Source organism: Falco punctatus (assembly GCF_963210335.1).
Source record: "Falco punctatus genome assembly, chromosome: 5".
In the NCBI taxonomy this organism is placed as follows: domain Eukaryota; kingdom Metazoa; phylum Chordata; class Aves; order Falconiformes; family Falconidae; genus Falco; species Falco punctatus.
In genome coordinates, this window is record NC_137584.1 from 74694599 (window position 1) to 74716161 (window position 21563).

The following is a 21563-nucleotide window of genomic DNA, read 5'->3' on the forward strand; positions in this document are numbered from 1 at the left end:
AACCAAAAGTTTCGGCATCAGTGTCACTAGCAGGTTGAGAGGGGGGATCCTTCCCCTCTGCCCAGCCCTGGAGAGGCCACCCCAGGAGCGCTGGCTCAGTGCTGGGCTCCCCAGCCCGAGAGGGGCACGGCCAGGCTGGAGAGGGTCCAGTGAGGGGCCACCAAGATGCTGTGGGACTGGAGCCCCTCTGCTCTGGGGCAAGGCTGCGGGAGCTGGGACTGCTCAGCCTGGCGCAGGGCAGGCTCAGGGGGTTGGATCCGTGTCCATAAACACCTGCGGGAGGGTGCCGAGGGGACGCAGGCAGCTCTGCCAGCAGTGCCCAGTGCCAGGACTGGAGGCGATGGGCACAGAATCAGAAATTCCATCTGAATACAAGAATTGATTTTTACTCTTGAGGGTGGTCAAACACAAGTTGCCCAGAGAGGCTGTAGAGTCTCCAGCCTTGGAGACATTAAAAACCCAACTGGACGTGGTCCTGGGCAGCCTCTTCCAGCTGGGCCTGCTTGAGCAGGGGTTGGACCAGCTGATCTCAAGAGCTGATCTTCCAACCTCAACAAATCTGTGATTTCTGAGACTTTGTAATATCAACACAGAGATGAACTAGGCTGACAAGTCTCACAGCAGACAAAGATCAGGTAGCTAGGAAAAAAAAAGTGTAGGGAACATGGAGTGAAAAAGAGCTGAAGAAGAAACCATTTGATTATGTTGAGAAAAGTGATGGAGAGCAAATCCAGCTCTGCAGAGTGCAGTGCTCCAGATCTGCTGTGCCTGCAGGGTGCTGCTGATGGCCAGTCTTGCTCCCCATTCCCTTCCCTTCTGGCATGGTGTTTTTATCACCACTGCTCTGCTGGACCCAACAGTCCTGTGACAGCAGCTGGACTGTGATGAAGTTATTGGAAAACCCATCATGGACCAGACAGAGGAAGAACAGGAACGAATGGCAATACTACTTGAGCGGCAGCATGTAGGATAAACTGAAGCAGCAGCACTACTGGAGGAAGAACTACAGAAGGCGTGAAAGTAAGTTGATGTGAGAAGTGGTGCAAAGGTAGACCAAAGCTCTCAGGACAGGGATCGGTTAGAAGACACCATCACAGCAGCAGCAGCATTAAGCACCATGTTCTTGCCTGCAGGCCCCGTGTCCCCTGCTCCTGCCCAGCAGTCCCATGAGGCACTGGCTGGCTGCAGGGTGACCCTGCCGAGCGTGGTACCCACGTGGTACCCACGTGCCCTCCGAGCTCTTCATTAGCTCCAGACTGTCTGTAGGCAGACAGCAGGAGAGAAACATCTTTCTCATCTAGGTTCCAAACCCAAGATTTCTGTTTTATTCACGTACTTTCCTCATGATCTTGAACCTTATAGCCACTTAAAAGTAGCGTATAAATGTCCCAACGATTCCTTTTGCAGATGCTACCCGATCATTTTTGCCTCCCAATCAAACTCTCCACACTCTCACCAAACGCATCTTCCTCGACCCACATCTCACAGACTCGCAACTGCACCCAGAGGATCTTAAATCACAGGTTAAAAATAAACACCTATAGGTACCTAGACATCAGTTTAAATGACAAGTACGGAAACACAGGCTTTTCCATTTGGAATTGTCGGACTGATTGGTTACGCTGACCCTCGCCCTCCCCCGTCCTTCCTCCTAGCTGTCCTGTTCTCTTCCATCTTGTCGTAAAGTGCTGCCATATCTTCACTGAGCAACGCTGCATGTCAGATGGGACCCCCCTCATCTCTAGACAAAGAGATCTTTTTATCCCCTTTCCAGAAAGAAAGTCTATTTTGGTATTATGTAGGTATGTATAGGGTATTATGGGATGCATTATAAAGCGTGGCACAGACATGCCCGACCGCCCTGGCTACATCTGTAACAGCAATCCAGACAGGGCCAGCTGCCACAATCCACCCAGGCTCCTGCTGTTGAACTGTCCTCCTCAAAACTTTTTTGTGGCTGAAACTATGGCTAAAATGAATTGAGGATCTCTAGAGGTCATATAGGTCTCAGAAGCAGAATGTAAGAAAATGAATGTACTCCACCTTTGTCAAAGAAAAGCGCCAGGGTGGACAATAACTGTGGTTTCAGTCACTTTCAGGTGGAATTGGTGACTGGACAGCTAGAAGGACATGTCAGAGAGATGAATGTGGACACGGGAACAAAGGGGAGAAAAGGCACATTGGAAATTGTCAGAAGATAAAGTAAGCTAGCCAAGCAAATAAAAATCACTCTGCGTTACAGAACTTAAGCCAAGGGACAGTGTCAATGATATAGGTGTGACACACATCAATGCGGAGCTGAAGGCAGAAGAAAGCTTCTGGAGGTCTGATCAAAAAGCTGGAAACTACCCAGTTGTGTGTACATTTGAAATCCCAGAGAAGAACAGAACTCAAGGGAGGTAATCAATGGTACCGGAGACAGCAAAGTTAAATGAGGACAAACAAAAACAAAGGCAGGAAGAGTATGAGGGACTAGGAAGCGCAAATACTCAGTGATCCTAGGAGCATAAGACTGAGAAAAAAAATCCAAGTTAGAGTTAGTGGAAATAAAAGTTCTCAGACAGGGAAAAAAGAAGCCTTTTGAATATTGTCTAGGCAGGTGACTCATATCCCTTTCAACTTCAGTTCTTAATGTGCAAATACTTTTCTTTTTAGCCTGTAAGAACACTCTTCACCTGACCAAATGCAAAGACTGTAGTCCTCACGCTTCTCAGAAATGAGAAAAAAAAGAAGGCAATACTTTGTTGTATTAAAGGTAGCAAATATGGTGACTGCTTTTATAGGCTAGGTTGTGGGAAAGGAATTCTATTTTAACGACTGTTCTCAGTCCAAGGAAGACACTTTTGCCTCCCTGAACACACATTACTGGAGGCTTCTCAATATGAGCGAGCTGTCTGCACTCCCTTTATGGTCAGTGTGAAAGAAAACAGGCATTGCTAGACTGTTCTCATGTTGAACTGGACATCTAAATCAGTTCTGCTCTACAACGCTCCAGAACCGTTTATTAGTCCACATAAACTCCGCAGGAAGCCCAGTGCAGCTAGCTTAGGAGGAAAGGTCTTCGCTGTAGACAGTCAAGCAGTTTTGATGATTGCCACGCTTACACGTTTATAGGGCTCATAATGGCACCACAGACCTATATAAGCCTTTTAGGAACAAGCCGAGAATGATCCATCCATCTTTTCACACCGTATATACACCAACAAGACTGAAATACAATGCATTTAAATTCTAACATGGATCTGCAATGTAAAAGATGCTGTGAAACCTACAGACTGGCGATGACGCAGAAGGATACTTAAAGAGGTAAGTACACGTCGTTAAACCTAATTGAGGACAGACTGTCTTTGGGAACAGAATTACTGAAAGAAGAACAGTGCACATTGACCACAACAGAAGGAAAAAAATATATTCCTGAAGCAATCTAAAATAAATTAGCTAAAACAAATAACACTTAATGGGCTTGGCCTCATCTTACAGAAGAGACATAATCGTCTCCATTTATTTAGAAAGGCTTGTTGGCTGTAAAGATCAGAGAAATACTGTGTTTTGTTGTGTCATAGGTAACAAATGCAGGCAAGGTTGCACTAAAATTTACCCTTTGTAAATGTCTCAATAAATGTACAGAACATCTGTCTCCCACATCTGATACAACACTAACGAATGTAAACAAGCCATTGAATCAATCGGCTTTTTTTTTTCATTTGGAAACATGCTCTGAAAGATGAAAAATGTCAAGATTGTAATGTTACATGCATAAATGAGAAAAAAGTCCACAGCTGAGCGTGGCCATGGCTACACTTCTGTTCCCAGAACTCTGCGCCTACTAGAAAAAACTTTATCTGACCTCATTCTGTCTACAGCATTTTAGGGACGACAGAAAGCTCCCTGCCTCGTGCAAAACACAGTTATTGAAATGGTGGGATTTGGAGTTCATCGCCCCTCTGGATATTTTCCCACTGAAAGCAGAGGATGAGGAGGCTGGAAACGACTGAGGCCCCTCTGAGAGATGTGCATGGACTGAAGAGCAGCACTGACGAGAGCTCCTTTGGTTTCTTTGGTTTTCACTTTCTAGTTCACCAAAAAAGTGAGCTCAGGCATAAAAATCCTGTTCTTTCAGCTCAGTCTTATTCCCAACAAGACAGTTGTCAAAGGGAGGTTATTTTCATGTTTTTAACAGCAGGAAACGACAAAAAGAGGTTTCCACCCTGGCCTGCCACTGAATGCTGGTGTTCACTGCGCCCTGAAAGAGCCAGAAGCTCCGCAGCACAGCTGGCCTCCACCCTGTCTTCTGGGACCCCTTATGCGATGGATGGATGCAATCATCACAAGAATCAAACAATCACAGAATGGTTTGGGTGGGAAGGGACCTTAAAGACCATCCAGTTCCCAACCCCCCGCCACGGGCAGGGCCCCCTCCCCGAGCCCAGGCTGCCCCCAGCCCCGTCCAGCCTGGCCTTGAGCCCTGCCAGGGATGGGGCACCCACAGCTGCTCTGGGCAGCCTGGGCCAGCGCCTCGCCGCCCTCACAGGGAAGAATTTCTTCCTCATCTCTCATCTCCATCTCCCCTCTCTCATGTAAAGCCATTCCCCCGTGTGCCATCGCCACCTGCCCTTGCCCAAAGCCCCTCCCCAGCTTTCTTGCCGGCCCCTTTAGGCACTGGCAGGTGCTCTAAGGTCTCCCCGCAGCCTTCTCCTCCCCAGGCTGAGCCACCCCAGCTCTCCCAGCCTGTCCCCACAGCAGAGCTGCTCCAGCCCCTGAGCATCTCCCTGGCCTCCTCTGGCCCCGCTCCAGCAGCTCCGTGTCTCTCCTGTGCTGGGGACCCCAGAGCCGGACGCAGCGCTGCAGGGGGGTCTCACCAGAGCGGAGCAGGGGGGCAGAGCCCCCTCCCCTGACCTGCTGGCCACAGCCTTTCTTCCCTAGGGAGACCCCGGACCATGGACTGCCTACCCTGCCTCCAGGAGCCAAATCGATGCCTCACTTTCTTGAGGCCGGAGCTGCTGAGCACAAGCCAGAGATGTCGCTCGTTCTCACACAGCAAGAGTTTCTGGTTTCAGCCTCTCTTCCACGGGTGACAAAGTACTTTCTGGATGCAGACTGGCTCCACGTTTTTTTGTGGAGGTCAGTGTGGAGGAGCCGTGGCCCAGAGCCAAGCTCTGCGCTAGCTCTGGCCTCAGGGAAGCCCAGGGACGAAGCCGAAAACCTGTGTGTCTTCCAGAGAGACCCAAGCTCCCCGCATGTGCATCTGTGACGAACAGGTTAAAAGTGGAATGGGGCCGTTTTTCACAAATAATTTAGTGCAATCCACAGTCATGACTAAATTCATTCTCTTATTAAAAACATTGCTAGGAAGGACATGAAAAAGGCTTTTTGAATGATATATGTTAATCAGTATGGACTTCCACCGAGGCTCTGCGTTAGCTGCATTGACCCAGACAGCTGTATCTAGCTGTACCTATATTTACAGGACCCCCCTGTGAACAGCACTTTCCTAATAGCACCTGGATTAAATTAGAAAATTGCAGAAGCGGTTCTCTTCTTCAACAAAATCATTTACAGGTATCCATTTAGTATTCCTTCCAACTTTGCCTTCACAGAAATTGATCCATATTTGCTCCATCTTTGGGGGGAAAAAAGGCAAAGCAAACCAAAAAACCTTACTCTTGGATTAGTTTACTGGTGGAAGCTGGAATACATTAGCGTGAAGGAACAAAGTTTGATGAAGGTATAAACAAATGTTAAATACTCTTCAGAACGGAAAAGACTTAGGCAGGACACTACCTTTCACTCATACTATAATATCACTATCACCAAAATCAAATCTATTTCTAGCAAATGCTATGGTGCTTTGCTGATGCCCTTTCTTTCTTTTTCAGCACTGAGGACGTTCAAAGACGAGTTGAGCCCTACTCTTCTTGTTCACAGGATTAATTTGGTGTCCACAAACAGACCGGCAAACATGTAACTTCTAACATTTTCATCCATCATTTATTCCTAGTGTATAAAACATAGTCAGTTTTAGGAACAAATTCAGCTTTCAAAAAGAAGCCAAGCCAAGCCAAGCCACTGAAATCTGGCCAGTATAAACAGCTTCAGCACGTTAAAACGTGGATCTGACCTCCATTTGGCTCACACAAAGCAACCGCAGTGAGCCTGCTATCTTTATTTCATGCCGCCAAGATGTGACAGTGCCTCCAGCTAGGGAAATGAGGCCCTTCATTTTAGGCAGTGATGATCTTTTACATCATGGATTAACCTAGAGCAATACTAGCTGTAATAAATCTTGGGGAAAACACTGTAATCAGATGTATGTGAACTGACAAAATAGAAATGTAAGAGATTTTCAAAGGGGGGAAACCCCCATTTCTCCTGCCTTACTTCACTCTACTATTAACTGCTGACACCTGTACATTTTCCAGGTTTAGAGAAATGGACGATACAAAGACAACAGAAACGTGCTCCTATGCCCCTGGCAAACTAGATGATAGACGAACCAGTAATGCCTCGACATATTCAGTGACTCAGTCGCCGCACTCAAAGTCTCAAACCACTCGGCAATGTTATACCGAATGTGGATGGGCATGTGCCAAGGCAAACACAGGGTCTCCTTCAAGCTGAGGCAAGAGCTGAGTGTTTCTGCTTCCATGCTTACTGCTAAACCCACAGGCTCCATCACCACCCAGCTCGGCTGGCTGCATGCAGAGGTCACGCAGAAGTTAGTGGACGCTGAAATCCCCTTCTGTGCAAGGCTAACACCCCCACTGCTACGGGATGCATTTCCACACATAAATATTGGTAGCCTAGCAATCAAATCACACCTCCACCTTCCTTAACAAACTAGACAGATAAACCTCCTTTACCATAACAGTTCCAGCTTTTAGATATTTCTATAGCCCTCTTTTAATTACTTTTGCAGTGTTGCCATAGTCTTTTTGAAAGATGGATACTTGACCACAGCCACAGTTTTAGCAGTATCAAGTCAAACGTGGCAAGCAGCATTTCTTTGGTATGTGTGGACACAGCCTGACTATGATAATCCATGCTACTTTGGAAGTGCTTTTCAGTGCAGTACAACTCAGTAATGCCAGCAGGCGAGCCTTGCAGAGACAGAAACAGCTTGGATCATACAAATGCCGTAATCTGAAATGGCTTTCACTGATCACTCCTTGCAGAGCCACAGCTGAACAGAGAAGCATTGATCAAGACCTATATCCCTCATTACGATGTGATTAAAACCAAACCAACCCCAATCAGACCTGGAAAGGTGGACGCGGCCACCACGACCAGATATTCTGCAAAGAGCAAAGGCACTAAGCAGAGTGTGAATGGCAATACCTTTCGAGACGCGTGTTTGGGTCTCACTGAGAGCCCCAGGGCTCGCTGGGTGGCTATGGAGAAGATGCCTTCGGCAAGCCAAGAGCTCAGGGAGCTGGAATGATGGAGGCAAACCTAACTACCTGAACCAGGCAGCCTGTCCATTCCCCCCAGGTCCAGGACAAGATAAATACCCCATTCCTTCTTTGGAACAAGCAAGTATAGAGAGAAGAAGCCTCCTCCCCTGAGCTCTTGCAGAATCTGCTAGATGAAGTAACCTTCCGTAACAGAATTCTGGAAGAGGGATCCATGAAGAGGGATGAGCCAGGACGTGGGTAAGAAGCAGGGGCTGGTATGGGTATGGTGATCACAGATGATGACACCTACCATGTATTTGCTGCCCTCAAGTTCTCACAATGCCCAGCTAAATACAATGCTTGAAAGTAAGATGATTTCTGGCTTTCTAAAAATCGGTTCTGGACTGGTCTAGTGCCATTCCACACTTGTGCGAGTGTCTTGCCCCTCAGGAAGAGCAAACTGTAGACAAAGGATGACACAATGCTCATTTTGCAGAATCAGGTTTCTTGGTGTTTCTTTGTTGTTTGTTTATTCCAATTTCTTTTCTTAGCCTTTGCTGGGGATGGTATCGGTAAAGTGTATGTGCTGTAGAGGTCTTCATCCTGAGTTACCTAAGTGTAGCCTTTCAATTGCTGAGGGGACGGCTCATTTATCAGAGTACAGGAAAGTTCTGTGCTTTTAAACGGGAAGTCACCTACAGTTACTTGCATGAATTTCAAAATACGAGCTGCTTGCAATCAGCTGGTATGTTGTTTGGTAGTAACTGTGAGCAAGGATCGTCCCCAAAGGCTCAAGTAGCTTATCCTGATGGTTTTTGTTACCGCCCAGTCTTTTTTGATGATCTCACTCAGCTCCCTTCTATACGTATGAGGCCTGAGTTAGCAAATGATAACTGATTCTCACAAGGAACTTTTTAAGCAAGTCTTGGCAGTTGGCAATTTCAGGGTGCGGAGAGGCACTGTACACTGTATGTCCAAACAGGTCTGATTTCTCGAAGTTTTTATTTCTGAATTATCTTTGGTCTACCTGATCTTGTCTTGGACCACAGACAGCAATGGAGACCTTGCTCATTTATAAATACAAAACTGCTCCAAGCCAAAGGGTGCTTCTGATTCTAAAGCCCTGTTGCTGATTCCATCGTGTCCTTGTTAGTCAAAATACTGTTGAAAAGCTATTTATGTTTCCTTTGGTTGCTGCAGTTTTGATATCCAGTATTTCTGGGCTTCTGGTGATCAAATCCAGATCTATGCATGTCCTTGCCCACATCAGAGAAGAAAAGGGCTTCTTTACTTGCGTGTCTTTGGGACAGTCTCTGCTCACAGGAGGTATGTGGATCCCTACAATTCACACAAGCAGAAGAATACGGGACTGGAACGACAAAGTGGGCTCAGATTTGACTATTAGGTGCAGTTCTGGCTATCCCACATCAAAAATAAATGTTGAAAGAAGAAGAGTACCGGTAAGGACAATGAGTGTGATCCGAGTTATAGATCACCTTCTGTGCAAGGAAGAATTAGGTAAACAAGGACTCCTAGGTGAGAAGCGGGTGGGATACAAACAACCTTCAATGGCATGAAGAAGGCAAATAGGTGAATGTCACAATAAAAAAGGAAGGGTTTTCTTAACAGGTCATAACTGAACTGCAGAAGTCACTTGTGGATGTGAGATTTATGAAGCAGTGGTCCATATATATACGGCAAATCAGGAAGTAAACCGATGAGTGCTGCAAGATGGGAGCAAGTACAAAAACCCAGAGCAAAACTTGACTTACTGTTTACGATCTTACCAAAGCATCTGCTACTTGTCATCATGGGTGACAGGATACAGTACCAGCATGAAATTCTTGTACCCTTAAACTCCTGATAATGTAGAGGTCTTGTCATAGTTTAATTACTGTTTACCTTCAATATTACTTTAACTACTAGTACCTACTTACCCTAAGCTGTTGATTTTCTTTCCTTTCATTATCCCATACACAAATGCTGTTCCACTATTCCTTACCTCAACAGTGTACTGTGAGGTCGATGTGGCCGAGAAAACAAGTGGAAGGGTCAGGTGGTAATAGCCAGCCCTTAGTGCCTGATATGGTATTTTCTGAGCATTTTCTGTGGTGTCCCCCCTTCTCATATGAAGGGAATTGGTAGGCTAGGCTCTGCCCACAGAGGAACAGAAACACAGCTGGCAGATGATGATGTGAAAGACGTACCTTGAGTGAGTTACTGCATGTTAACATGAAAAAAACAAAAACCAAACCCAGCATTTTCTTAGGTAAAATGTACTTTAGGATCAATACTGCTGCTTAGCAATAAAGCCAACACTGGTATTTTCTCATTTGCTTTTCTGCATTTTCGCATTTCTCATTTTAGTAATGAAGTATTTGCTCCTGTGTGCTCGAACCAAATGAGCAACTGAAAGCATTATCTCTGGAGGATTGCTTCACCTCCTCCAACAGAGCCCATTCTCCAGAACATTCAGCTTATATTTTGGACGAGTTTGTCTCCTGGTATTTTGCAAAGCAAGAAACACAGAGATACCTGCTGTGGATAATCTTGACTCAAGTTTCACTGTCCTCGTCTTCCAGATCAGATACGATTTTTATAGATAACACAGTAGACACGATCTGAGAAAGAAATAAATCTCTGACTGGAAAGAAGCAGAGGAATGAGCAGTTCCTGGGAACTACACTGCTCCATGAGACCAAAAGGCACTGTCACCCCCACCGACCAGCACAGAAATGCATCACATACAGGGGAAGGTGCAATGCTGGTGAGCCAGAACAGGACAGGGCTCGCCCTACCAGACAGGTGAGACGGGCTGTGGAATTAAGAGACTTTTTTTAAAATGTGAATTTTCCAGTTTGGATTAAGAAAAGGGGAGAAGTTGGTTAAACAAGTAAGTAGAAACTAAGCAACTAGGTGATCACTGCCCACTGTCGCTCCCAGGTCAGAACTGACAGAGGGCTGTACCATTCCGCTCTGTAAAACCTTGTGCACAAGAGGATGAAGAGGCTGCAGGAGAACCGGGCAGGCATTGCTACTCAGGAGATGTTTCAAGCTTGCAGGCACAGAGGACATGTGTGCCTAAAGCGGGATCTTCTCCAACGGAGACCTGAAGACTACTGCTGCCCGCACTACAGCAAACAAACTTGGACCGCAAACAGAGGCTAAAAGCAGAGACAATTCAAAAGACCTTGCCTGCAAGGTTGTTTGCGACTCAATAAACGAGATGATGTTATGGGTCATGCTGCTTAAGGACTGCCTCCATGCACACTCTGTAAAGCACTTTTGGTTTGGGGAATTGTCTGCTCTGTCAGCCTCTTTGCTTCTACTTCAGCAAGAGGCGTATTTCATAGAACCACGGAACAGCCCAGGCTGGAAGGGACTTCACAAGAGCATCTGGTCCAGCCTTTTGCAGGAAAGGGAGCCTAGGTAAGGTTATCCAACACCTTGTCCAACTGCATCTTGAAAACCTCCAGTGATGAGGATTCTACCACATCCCGTATTTGAAGTCATCCAAGTCACACAGTGTATCACACGTTGTGTAGCGCGTGTAGACACCACGCAGAATGATTTACAGACAGTTTTGGAAATAATTTTAACGTAGCCAGTTCAAACCTGCACACATAACTGACTTATTTTGTCAAGGAAAGTGGAAGGGAAGTACATGAACCTTTGCTTAGTTCTGTTTGAAGGACTGCTGCTGAAAGTGAGGGATCTGGCTTGCCTCTTGAGTGCCACCTTGCCACTACAGCAGTGACAGTTCAGTTTCTCGTTCTCTGCAGGGAGCATTTATTCATTCACAGCTTTGGACAAGCAAGGTCTCCAGTGAACCACTTGCTGTTCTCCCTAACATATCTTAACAAGAAAGAAAAGTGCAAATACACGATTCAGCTAGTTTTTTGCATGTTTACATCCACTCATGCAATAATTTACATATATACAGCTAAGTAAATGCAAACCCAAATTCAACTCAAACCTAAATGCCTCTAGTAGAGATGGGCAACTTGAAAGAACTTTGGCAGCTTAGGTGTGTTTGGCATGGAGAAGAACCATTAACAACAGCAACACGGTCTACTCATTACATGAAATGTCTCCAGCAGAACAGAATAATCCTTTGTCAAGCAGAGAATCCTATGAGACAACAAGACCAGCCTTTCTCAGAACAGCTCTAGAAGTAACACTCTATTTAAAAAGAAAAACAAACATCTCTTTAGCACTCTTCAGGTATTTCTCCAGCCACACTCATGTAATAACATCTATTCAAATAAACGAGAATCACTCTTCAGAGAGAACAAAATGAAGCACTGAAAAAAAATTCCTTACATTATGAATGCTGCATACATCCTTTGAAGTGGCAGTGTTATTTGAAATATATCAGAAGAGTCCTAGTGATACAAAATCCATACTCTGCCATTTCTTTACTTCTCACTGAAAAAAACAACCAATATTGCAAGGCACGCATACCTTTTTGTTGGTGTAGGTGCTCCAGACGACATGTGGGTCACCATGGTGTCATTCATGTTACTCAGAGGCCGTGGAGGACTAAAACAGAAATATTTATTCCAGTTAGTGATTTAAAAAAAAACCCAGAAAACAAACCAAAAAGGAAACAAACCCAACACTTGGGAAAAGGATGCGACTGTGCTCTGTGACGTCGTGTGAAAGAGCAGCAGCAGAAATGGCTTTGCACAAAGCTACTCAAAGAGCTTGGTCTGCTCCAGTCTAACTGCTTTTCATAATTCATGTGTTACACTAAAATGAAGATAAAACTAACATTTGTGATTACATAGCTGACCTTTGGCATTGTCCGGTAGTTTAAGCAAACGTAGGAACCACTCAAAATTAGGGCAATTATTTGAAATGTTTAAAGAAATTAAGCAAAGACTTATTAGAACAACCAATCATTTCAACAACCACATACACCATCTGTTCAGGTTTTATTTTAATAGGTTAAAAGTAATTGGAAAAAAAATATTGGTAAGAGCCTTGTGTTCCTTACTGCCCTATTGAACGCAACCATGGACTGACGCTCCCGTTATTTGCGTTTTGAGACCCTTAAACTCCCAGTGCCACGCTGCTGTGGCCACCCAGGCTCCGCTGCTGGTGGCCGTGCAGGACACGGGAGGCCACCAGGAGCCCACGCAGGATGTCCCCAGCCAGCGCTGCTGGCGAATTCAAGCCTCTGGGAGAGAACAACCACAGCGGCTACTATCACAGAATCACTATGTGGCTGCGTTTACCCTCCACTGCTATCCAAACACATCTGTCATCCCTCACAGCGAGCCCCCCGCAACGCTCCGTTTGCACATCAGGCAGCACAGGGACCCGTGCAGACTGTAACGGAGCAGAATGCCGTGCTTGGAACATGGTTTAAAAACACGCTTTCTTGGAACATGGGTTAAAATCTTCCTGCGTTTGTATTTGCCATAATCTTAGCGTTTGTTTTCCATACGTAATAGTGAAATTAATTCCCGCCAATTTCAGCTTTCTGCAGCACAGCGGCACAGAAGGTGTCTGACCTGACTGCACGTGGTGTTTGCCTTCCCTGACATTCCCAGAGCTGCAGCGCAGAGTCTGCTCCTCCTTGGGATGTGGGAACACTTGGGAATTGTCTTAAGACTCACTAGGTTGTTTCACTCCACAATTTTCAGAGCCCAGTAGCCCAGGGAATCAAACAACCATTAACAAAGAAAAAATCACCTGGATGTCAAACATATAAAAGCACAAAGCACATATTCCCTGTATGTCCAGCTGCGCTCCTCCTCCACACAGGATCTGAGTGCAACAGCCTTTTGGTTCTCAATCCTCACCCAGGACAGATTTGCCCAGGGATGATGCTGTATGTTTAATGTTAATGTTGTTTTAAATATAACCTTATAACACGAAGTCATCTGGTGATAAGGTATTTGCTGAATGTGCTCCTTTGGGAGAGGGAATTCTTATCGTACAAAAAAGCAGAAACAGGGTTATAACACACTGGGAAGCCAACAGGCACCACACTGCGGCACATTTGGAAGACATTAATTTGGCTAATGAACATATACACACACCCCATGGTAACGAGCAGTTAATCAACAGTGCTAGCCCTCCGCCCCTTGAACTCCCTACTTTTTCTTGACCCAATGCAAGGAATGCTCTGCCCACACCTCCACTGCAAAACTTCCCCCCCGCCCCGGCTAAAGATTCACTTACCAGCTTTACCTTCTCCTGCCACACCACAACCGTACCCGCAGTGGTGAAACAGCTACAACAAGCAGCAGCTTTTGCAACCAAAACTGTGTTTTTCAGCAACAACTCTGGCCTCACAGTTTCTGTGTGTGTCAGCTGGGGTTGTCCCTTTGGGAGGGACAAATGGCTTCCTGAAGCGCTGTGCCCTTACTGGGATCTTGGAGCCACCAGCTCAGTGCTCTGCAGCATTTGGGCGTAAGTGAATTTAAGCACGCGGTGCAGCGGTGCAGCGGCAGGGGTGAAGCAGGCTCGCAGCAGCGTGTCTGACACCGCAGCCCAGGCTGCAGCGTGCTGCCAGCCCCCAATGACCCCGCCAGGGGTACATGGAGCACAGGGACCGAAGGGGACAGTGCACCACACTCCCCCTCCATGAGACACATATGACAGCGTGAGCTTTCAGAGTTCATTTTACTTCAACTAACTGTACATGAGGGCACACACAGTTTTCCATTACCCTGCACCTATGTGGGTCTCCTATTTGGAGTGAAGCGTAACTCTTTATTTTATTACAATATTGCTTTTATATGCCTCTTCTAATACGGAAGTGGATGCAATTCACCATTTGCAGTGTGGTTTTAGTATCATTGTGAGACATCTCCGTAAGTTCATACCAGTTCTGTAAATACTAGTGTCCTCAATTTTCCAGCTAAATCCTTGCTAACAGTGATAAATGGAAAGGAAAAAAAAAAAAAAAAAAGAACACCTGGTTAAAAGATTTCTAATAGCATAATTCTGTCGTCTTTATTATGTACAATAGAGCCTTTCCCAGTCCAGAGAATTTCTTGAGGCCATGTATACAGTTTTAGGCACTATCTTTTAAAAAAACTGTAACTCTGTCAAGACAGCACACTATATTTTTTTGTATAACCGTGACAGAAAGATCAAAATGTTCATGAAACCAAGATGATGCTGTAACCACGTACACCATACCACCAGAGTAGTAAGAGCTGCTTTTATGAACCTGGGACTTTCAGGGGAGGAAAATCTGATTTTACCAAAACCTCTAGTTTAAAAGGAACGTAACTAAATTCCCCTTCAGAGATGCTCCTGATAGTTGCCATCTGCTACAGCCTATCAACATAACAGAAAAAAAGACAAATCTTCTTGAATCAGCTACTGAGGAGAGATTTTTCTGCCTCAATAACCTCACCAGGAAACAACCATCCACACACCTGAGAGAGGGGAAATCCCCGAACCATTGCTGGCAGAGAAACTCAGAAGATGCGCTTGGAAGTAACTCCTCTCCCACCCACAATGTAGCTAAGATATTAAAACAACTAAGGGACTTCAACATATATCAAAGCCAGCTATAACTTTCTTTGCAAACCTCTCTCCAGTTTTGCCAGGTTACATTTTTCAGGTTTAACTTATCTGGGATTTAAGGTGTATTTTAATCAGCCTAAAGGTGCTCTTGGGAAGAAAAGCACCCAAAAAGCAGCAGTGAAATAAGAGAAATCCTTCCGGTACCTGGAGCTGGGGAAGACGCAGCAGCCACAGAAGCTGAGAAATCAAACTCCTTACATTCTCTTTTTCCATGATACTTACAAAAAGTGACATCAGCCAAGCAGCTGGGAAGCCAGAGATGAGACTGCGCCAGCCAGCACAAATCAAGACACTGGCCACCTTCACCCGCGAGCTCCGAGGTGTACACTGCATAAACTTTTACTGGCCCGAAAAACATGACAGCGTTCTTTGTAGAACTAAAATGCTTACTTGACTACCGGTTGGCACTGAAGTCAGTGCCGGCTCGCTCAGTCACGCTGAAATGCCATCCCTCTCTGCATGACTAGACCCAGAAATGACCGAGGATGGAACAGCACTGCAGGCTTGAAGCCGGGACAAAGACTGGTCTTCACAACTGTACTGGGGAGAGGCATCTCATCATGGGGGTGCTCCTTTGGCCAGGGGTAAGTGGAAGAAAACTCACAGCTTTGGGTACCTGTTACTGTGGTCCCCTTGCATTTCATTTACTCAGACGCTACGCAGGGATGGTATGCTTTCACGTACTGAAGCATCGTGTAGCAGGGGCAGAGGCTATAAGAACACAAATAAAGAGCAGAGATTTGTGGAGGGCTTCAAAACAGGGAACATCGGATCACAGAATGGGTTGGGTGGGAAGGGACCTTAAAGACCATCCAGTTCCCCCCCACCATGGGCAGGGCCCCCTCCCCCCAGCCCAGGCTGCCCCCAGCCCCGTCCAGCCTGGCCTTGAGCCCTGCCAGGGATGGGGCACCCACAGCTGCTCTGGGCAGCCTGGGCCAGCGCCTCGCCGCCCTCACAGGGAAGAATTTCTGCCTCATCTCTCATCTCCATCTCCCCTCTCTCATTTAAAGCCATTCCCCATGTGCCACCACCACCTGCCCTTGTAAAATGTCCACCCCCATCTCTTATAAGCCCCCTTTAAGTATTGAAAGGATGATGAGAGTCCTCTGCATCCAGCACAGATTTGGGAAGGAAGGAGTAAAGACATGATAGAAAATGCAGGTATGCCATCACTTAGGAGCCATTTTAAACAAATTACTCACCCATGTGTTTGTTTTTTTATTTTTTTTACACAAATGTCATTAAGTTACTTCTGAAGCTAAAATACCTTAAATTAGAGAAGATATCACACATATGAGCTTTCCAGCCCTACCATTTTTTTACCTTCTGTATCTTTTGAAAACCTATTTATGTATGGATATTACCTCTGCCTTGACCCATTCCCTCTCTAGGTAAGTGTCCAGCTTTGGCTACTACTGGAAACAAGACACTGGACTAAACAGCTTTTTGGTCTAACCCAGGAAGGATGATGCTCTGTTCTTAGATTTCCCCAACATCTTCCAAAACGCGTCAACAAGCTTTTATGGGTAATTGCCATAATTCTAATAACATCAGCAAAGATCTTGACTTCTCTCTATTGCTAGTATTTACTTTTATTAACTACTGCCTCCTACCTGTAGTAAAACCTAGGAGATCCAGATGTAACTGAGGTTGCTGCCTCAGTTACTGTTGCTGTTACAGCTATTCTCAGTAATCTTGTCTAAATATCACAGTAATCTCATCTAAAGACGAGAAATAAGAAATAGTCACTGCTATTTTGTGTCAACAGTTTTTCGAAGTAGGAAAATCAATCCTTACGCATTCTGAAGAAAAGCAGACAATTAAGCCTGGGTCTAATTACTTGCTCATCTTCCTTCACACTTTGTTGATGAAGGTCCAGAAAAAAACCAGGACAATTCTCAGACCTCAGAAATCTAAAACCTCAATAAATAAACGGAACTAAATCTTGAGACTTTTTGCTGTGCTGGGCAATCACCCTGTAAAGGGACCTTCACAAAAAAGCAACAATAAACAAAATTTACCAAATTGCCTTCTGCTCTAAACAGTTCTCCTATCTGAGACTGCTGACGTGAAGCAAAGCAATGTTATTTATTTGCTTCCATCAGACTACAGAGACTTGGAAAATGCAAAGCTCAAGAGAAGCAATCTATACTTGAGGGTTAAGGGCTGTCAGAGCAGCCAACAAAAAGGGAAAAAAAAAAAAAGGGGGGGGGGGGGGGAGGAGAAGAAGAAGAAGAAGAAAAAAAGAATGCTCCATCAGTGAGATCTGGAATTGATCAGTCTGAACTGACACCTGAAATTCTGAAATTTGAAAAATTTCACTGGCCTTCAGGAAGGACAATTAAGCAGGGTCTGAAGGGTCTCGAGCCAGGTGAGGATTTCAAGCAGCAGAAGTTGCAAGTGTGTATCCATGTCAAAAGTGTAGCTGATAACATCTCCTACCTTTATGGAATGTTTTGTAAGAACCAGTGTGTATATCACATGTAACAAAAAAAGACAGTATTTTTCAAGTGCATTGATTAGCACTGTAATAGACATCAGTATTTGTTCAATTATCATGTAATAATGCCTGGAATTAAATTACTTTTAAATTAGAAATGGGATTGATGGGGATAACTGCATGACATCCATCAGTCTCTCCTGTTATTTTTTCTGAAATTGTAGCTCTTGTATTTACATAGCTACAAACTGACTAGCTATACACTGGCTAACTTCAAAGCTGAGTTTTGCTCTATAACTTCAGAATTTCCAAACCAGTAAGATTTTATAACGTACATTATTAGTTTCTTTGACGCTGCTGGGGAACCCCACTGACAGTCCACGTGGTGTTTCTTTGTGCAAAGAGAATTACAAAGAATTACAGCTAAGACCAACCTGACACGTGAAGGTAGGCACAAACCAAAGGATACATGAGATACATGAAACTGAAAAAAACAGGCTGACATTCCATCACACTAGGCTGGAGTGTTGACCATAGTCTCTAATTACTATTACTACTATTACTATTACTATTGTTATTTTACAGGCACACAGATGGAATTCTAAGGAGGGATTTATAGAACAACAGATAGTTTTGTGGATGTTTGAGAGTGACAGTTAACATAAAGCACTTCTAGGTGCCAGGCAGGCTGGCATCACCGCAGCAGACACCGCAGCCAAGACCTTGATACCATAAGACTTGCTTGAGGTTAAACAGCAGGACAGTAATGAAGGAATGGCAACTAAGTCCACAGGGAACCCCAGGTTCATTTTATACACTGACACCCCCCCCCCCCCCCCCCAAATGATAAATAATAGCTGATGAAAAAAACCTGTAAAAAATAAAAAGCCATCCCAGCTGGCATGATAGTCCTTTCGCTCTTCTCAGACAAGGCATCAACTAGAAAAAGCAATAAAGTGAGGTTGATTCATCTTCTGGGAACTTCATTATTTCTCGTATAGCAGTTTAGGAAGTACAAGTCATTAGAATTCATTAGGACTGTTCGTTCCAAACACCACATGCACTAATACACGCTTTTTTGCTTAGCACTTCCCTCCAGGTGAGAAAGCAATTGACAATAAAGCGCGACCTGATTTAACGTAATTCTCGCTTTCTACTGCATGGCATTTTCATAGAAGTGAAGAAATGCTGTAACAGCTATCTGGAAGTCTGGCGGGAGGCTCCCATGAACAACCACGAAAAACTAGTCTCTTTCCACTGTAACGTATCAGGAAGGATTCAAAGCAACAGGAGTGTGACCTGCTTTTCTCACATCGTATTCCTGGAAAAAGTATATCAATACATTTTGATAATAGTACACTAACTTTACCTGCTCTGTCTTAGCTTTGGCTCTCAGGAGAGAACAAAGAGTCCTCCAAAGAATAGTCACGATGGAAGTGATCTACAGTAAGTACCATCCTGTCTGCAGCCGTGCTACCCAGTTCTCCCAGAGACAACGGCTGTGATGGTTTGAAGCAACAGAAGCAAGGCTGTGCCCCCAAACCCGCATGCTTTCTTTCCTGTTATGACTGCTGATTTAATAAGAGATTACCACTCCCTTGCCACTCTCTAGAAAAGGCAGCTACTTGCTGGCAACCACCGTTAGGTAACTCCACAGGCGAGGTTTTGGTTATTTAAACTTAAGGACAAAACCACATTTTGCTCAATGCATGCACACACAAGTACATGACGTGTCAAATAAAGCACAAATCACATCATGATGCTTTGTTTTCCTTGGCTAGCTTACATACCTTAGCAATTTGCACACCGCTGCAGCCAAATCACCTGTACTGACGTTTGCTGAAGGAATCTAAAAGTTTCAGATGGAAGCATGTAACAGCTCCCAAACTCTCACGAGTCAACAGCTGCATTCACATCCAAGACCACATCGCTGAGGATGCTACACCAGTTTAACCTATTAACAAGCGTTCAGGCCAATTTCCAATAATCCTACACCATCACCTACTACTATCACAACCCCCAATACTGTGGGTATGAGCACATGGTAGCACGCTGCAACCAGGACTGCATGCATGTGAAATTATTATTTTTCCCCAAGGATTTCACCCGAACACTCAGCCCACAGACATGAACAGAGCCATTCTCCTGTCTCAGTCTCCCTCCCTTATTTTGCAGGCTTGGTGCTAACACTGATGGGAATGTACATCACTGTTCTTACAGCACCACCAGATCAAGCTGGGGCAGGACTTGTGTTACATATTGTGTTACATACGTGTTACGCTGTGGCAAAACATGCTCGTTTTCCACAGGATCCTCTGCAGCATCATGCTCTACTTGTTCATACTCTTGGCTGAGAAACTTTAGGACCAATGCTCCTTCCTTGTTCCTGCTTCACACACCACTGAACTACAGATGACCCAGCACTGCTTATCCTGACTTAAAGATGCAGAAGTTAACTTAAGATTAAGAAGTTAAGAAGATGATTTAACTTACTGTTGCAGAAGAACTGAGAAAAAGACTCAGCGATGTGACAAACAGCATTTCAGCAGTAATTTTTGGTAACTTGCAGGCAGGGATGGCTCCTGAAGGGGAGTTCACAGGGTGCAGACACGTGTTACAGCTGCAGCTACTGAGGGTTTGTGCATGAGGATCAGCAGTTCTAGAGCAGGACAACTAGAAAGGACAGTCTAATGTGGAAGAACCCACTGTGACACCAGCTTGGAAGAGGCGATGGTGACTCTGGTACCTTTACAAGAAAAGAGAGTGTTTTACAGAGATGTTCGAGCAGATTATCTTGCCCCTTCATTATCTGGATGCACAAAAGATTGAGGTGATACCATTTCCACAGCAGGTTGCTACCAGGAGCTGGCCATTGTGTGGCTCCTACTTTGTGGCACATCAGAGTGGTGACTGCATCTCAGTTGATGCTGGGGTAGTACTGACTGATGAGAACCTATAACCTTTTCACAGGTGGTAACTAGTGCATTTAATAAAACAGAAAATGTGGTTTTGATGCTTGGAAACTTGCTGGTTTCTTTGCCAGAAGGCATATGTGCACATTTCCCTCAGAAAGGCTGTCATTCTGGCGTTATACATAGTCTGGTAGGCTCATCAGCACCAGTAAAGGCGTTATTATGCTGGATGCTGGGATGATACATCATTTATTTTACTGGGACAACACGGACATTATTCACACCAAAGATGATTAGTGGGTTGCCTGTGCTTCCTGTTATTCTGTGAGGTCTTGTTTATCTTTAATACGATGAGATACAGGATCTATCACTGCTGTTTTGTTTTTAAGCTTCCTTTCTGGCCAATTTTATTCCAAAAGCCAAAGGAGGAGTTATCCTTCCAGGCTAGTGCGTAAGAGAGATTGACTCTTTTGTTTTGCTAGTCAGCTGAAGACCCTACCAAGCAGTGGCAAAGGAAGACAGATACAGAGACAAACACCTGAAATGTGCTTTGCCCAAGAATCTCACAGCTTCTCCTGTTCAGAATCTTCCCACCTGTCACAAAATGAGACAAGATTCCGTAGGCATGCAATGCAGCACAAGGACGCTGGCTTGCTTTAAGGAGACCAGAGTGTGTCCCCTACCCGGTGTGAGGCCAGACACAGTGATAGGACAGCAATGCACATGATAAAAGCACGAAGAGAAAGTGTATCCAGGCCATCGAGGTCTAGTGCTAGTGACCACACAAGTCTGTTCACTCTCACAAAGCGATCACTGGTTCTAAATGACCAAAAGGAAGGGTGGAATGGGGGAAGAAGGTTCAAGGGAGCAAGGAAGTGGTTAGTGTCCTCCCTCAGTGAAAGCGGATAAAGCTGTTTTACTATATGCAAAAAGCTCTATATTGATAACGCAACTGAAATCTTTATTGTAAATTCTCCCTAAATACTAATAAAAATGGGAGATACCACTTCCTGAATTAAAGCATTTGAGCCTACTCCAGCATGCCTCATTTTCCAAATGTTCCTACAGTTTACATCCCGCAGATCTTCAAGAACATAGTTTGGTGGCTTGATTCAGAGCCAGTTTGGCCCCACTTATGTTAGCAAATGAAACAGTGCCAGGGAGTCTTCCAGTATCCTGGAATGGGATCGTCTGCACGTTTAAATTGTTAGCAGACCATAGCACGGTTTTGGCCTGAGTCAAACAGCTCACTCTCAAACAGTTCCTGGG

General features: G+C 45.0%; 1 protein-coding gene across 16 annotated transcripts in view; it reads right to left on the reverse strand.

Annotated features, from left to right (window-relative positions):
* Positions 1-21563, reverse strand: part of DTNB (dystrobrevin beta) — a 224799-nt gene that overhangs the window by 111371 nt on the left and 91865 nt on the right. For 15 of the 16 annotated variants that reach the window (XR_013928598.1, XR_013928599.1, XM_080390253.1 and 12 more), the window contains one exon: positions 11856-11933. Coding sequence is in view for 14 of the 16 variants with exons in the window: in XM_080390253.1 (XP_080246379.1) it covers positions 11856-11933 (78 nt within the window). In the remaining 2 variants the exon portion in view is untranslated. Of the gene's footprint in view, positions 1-11855; positions 11934-15558; positions 15654-21563 lie in introns of those variants that run through there. The other variant, XM_080390248.1, reaches the window with a different exon arrangement.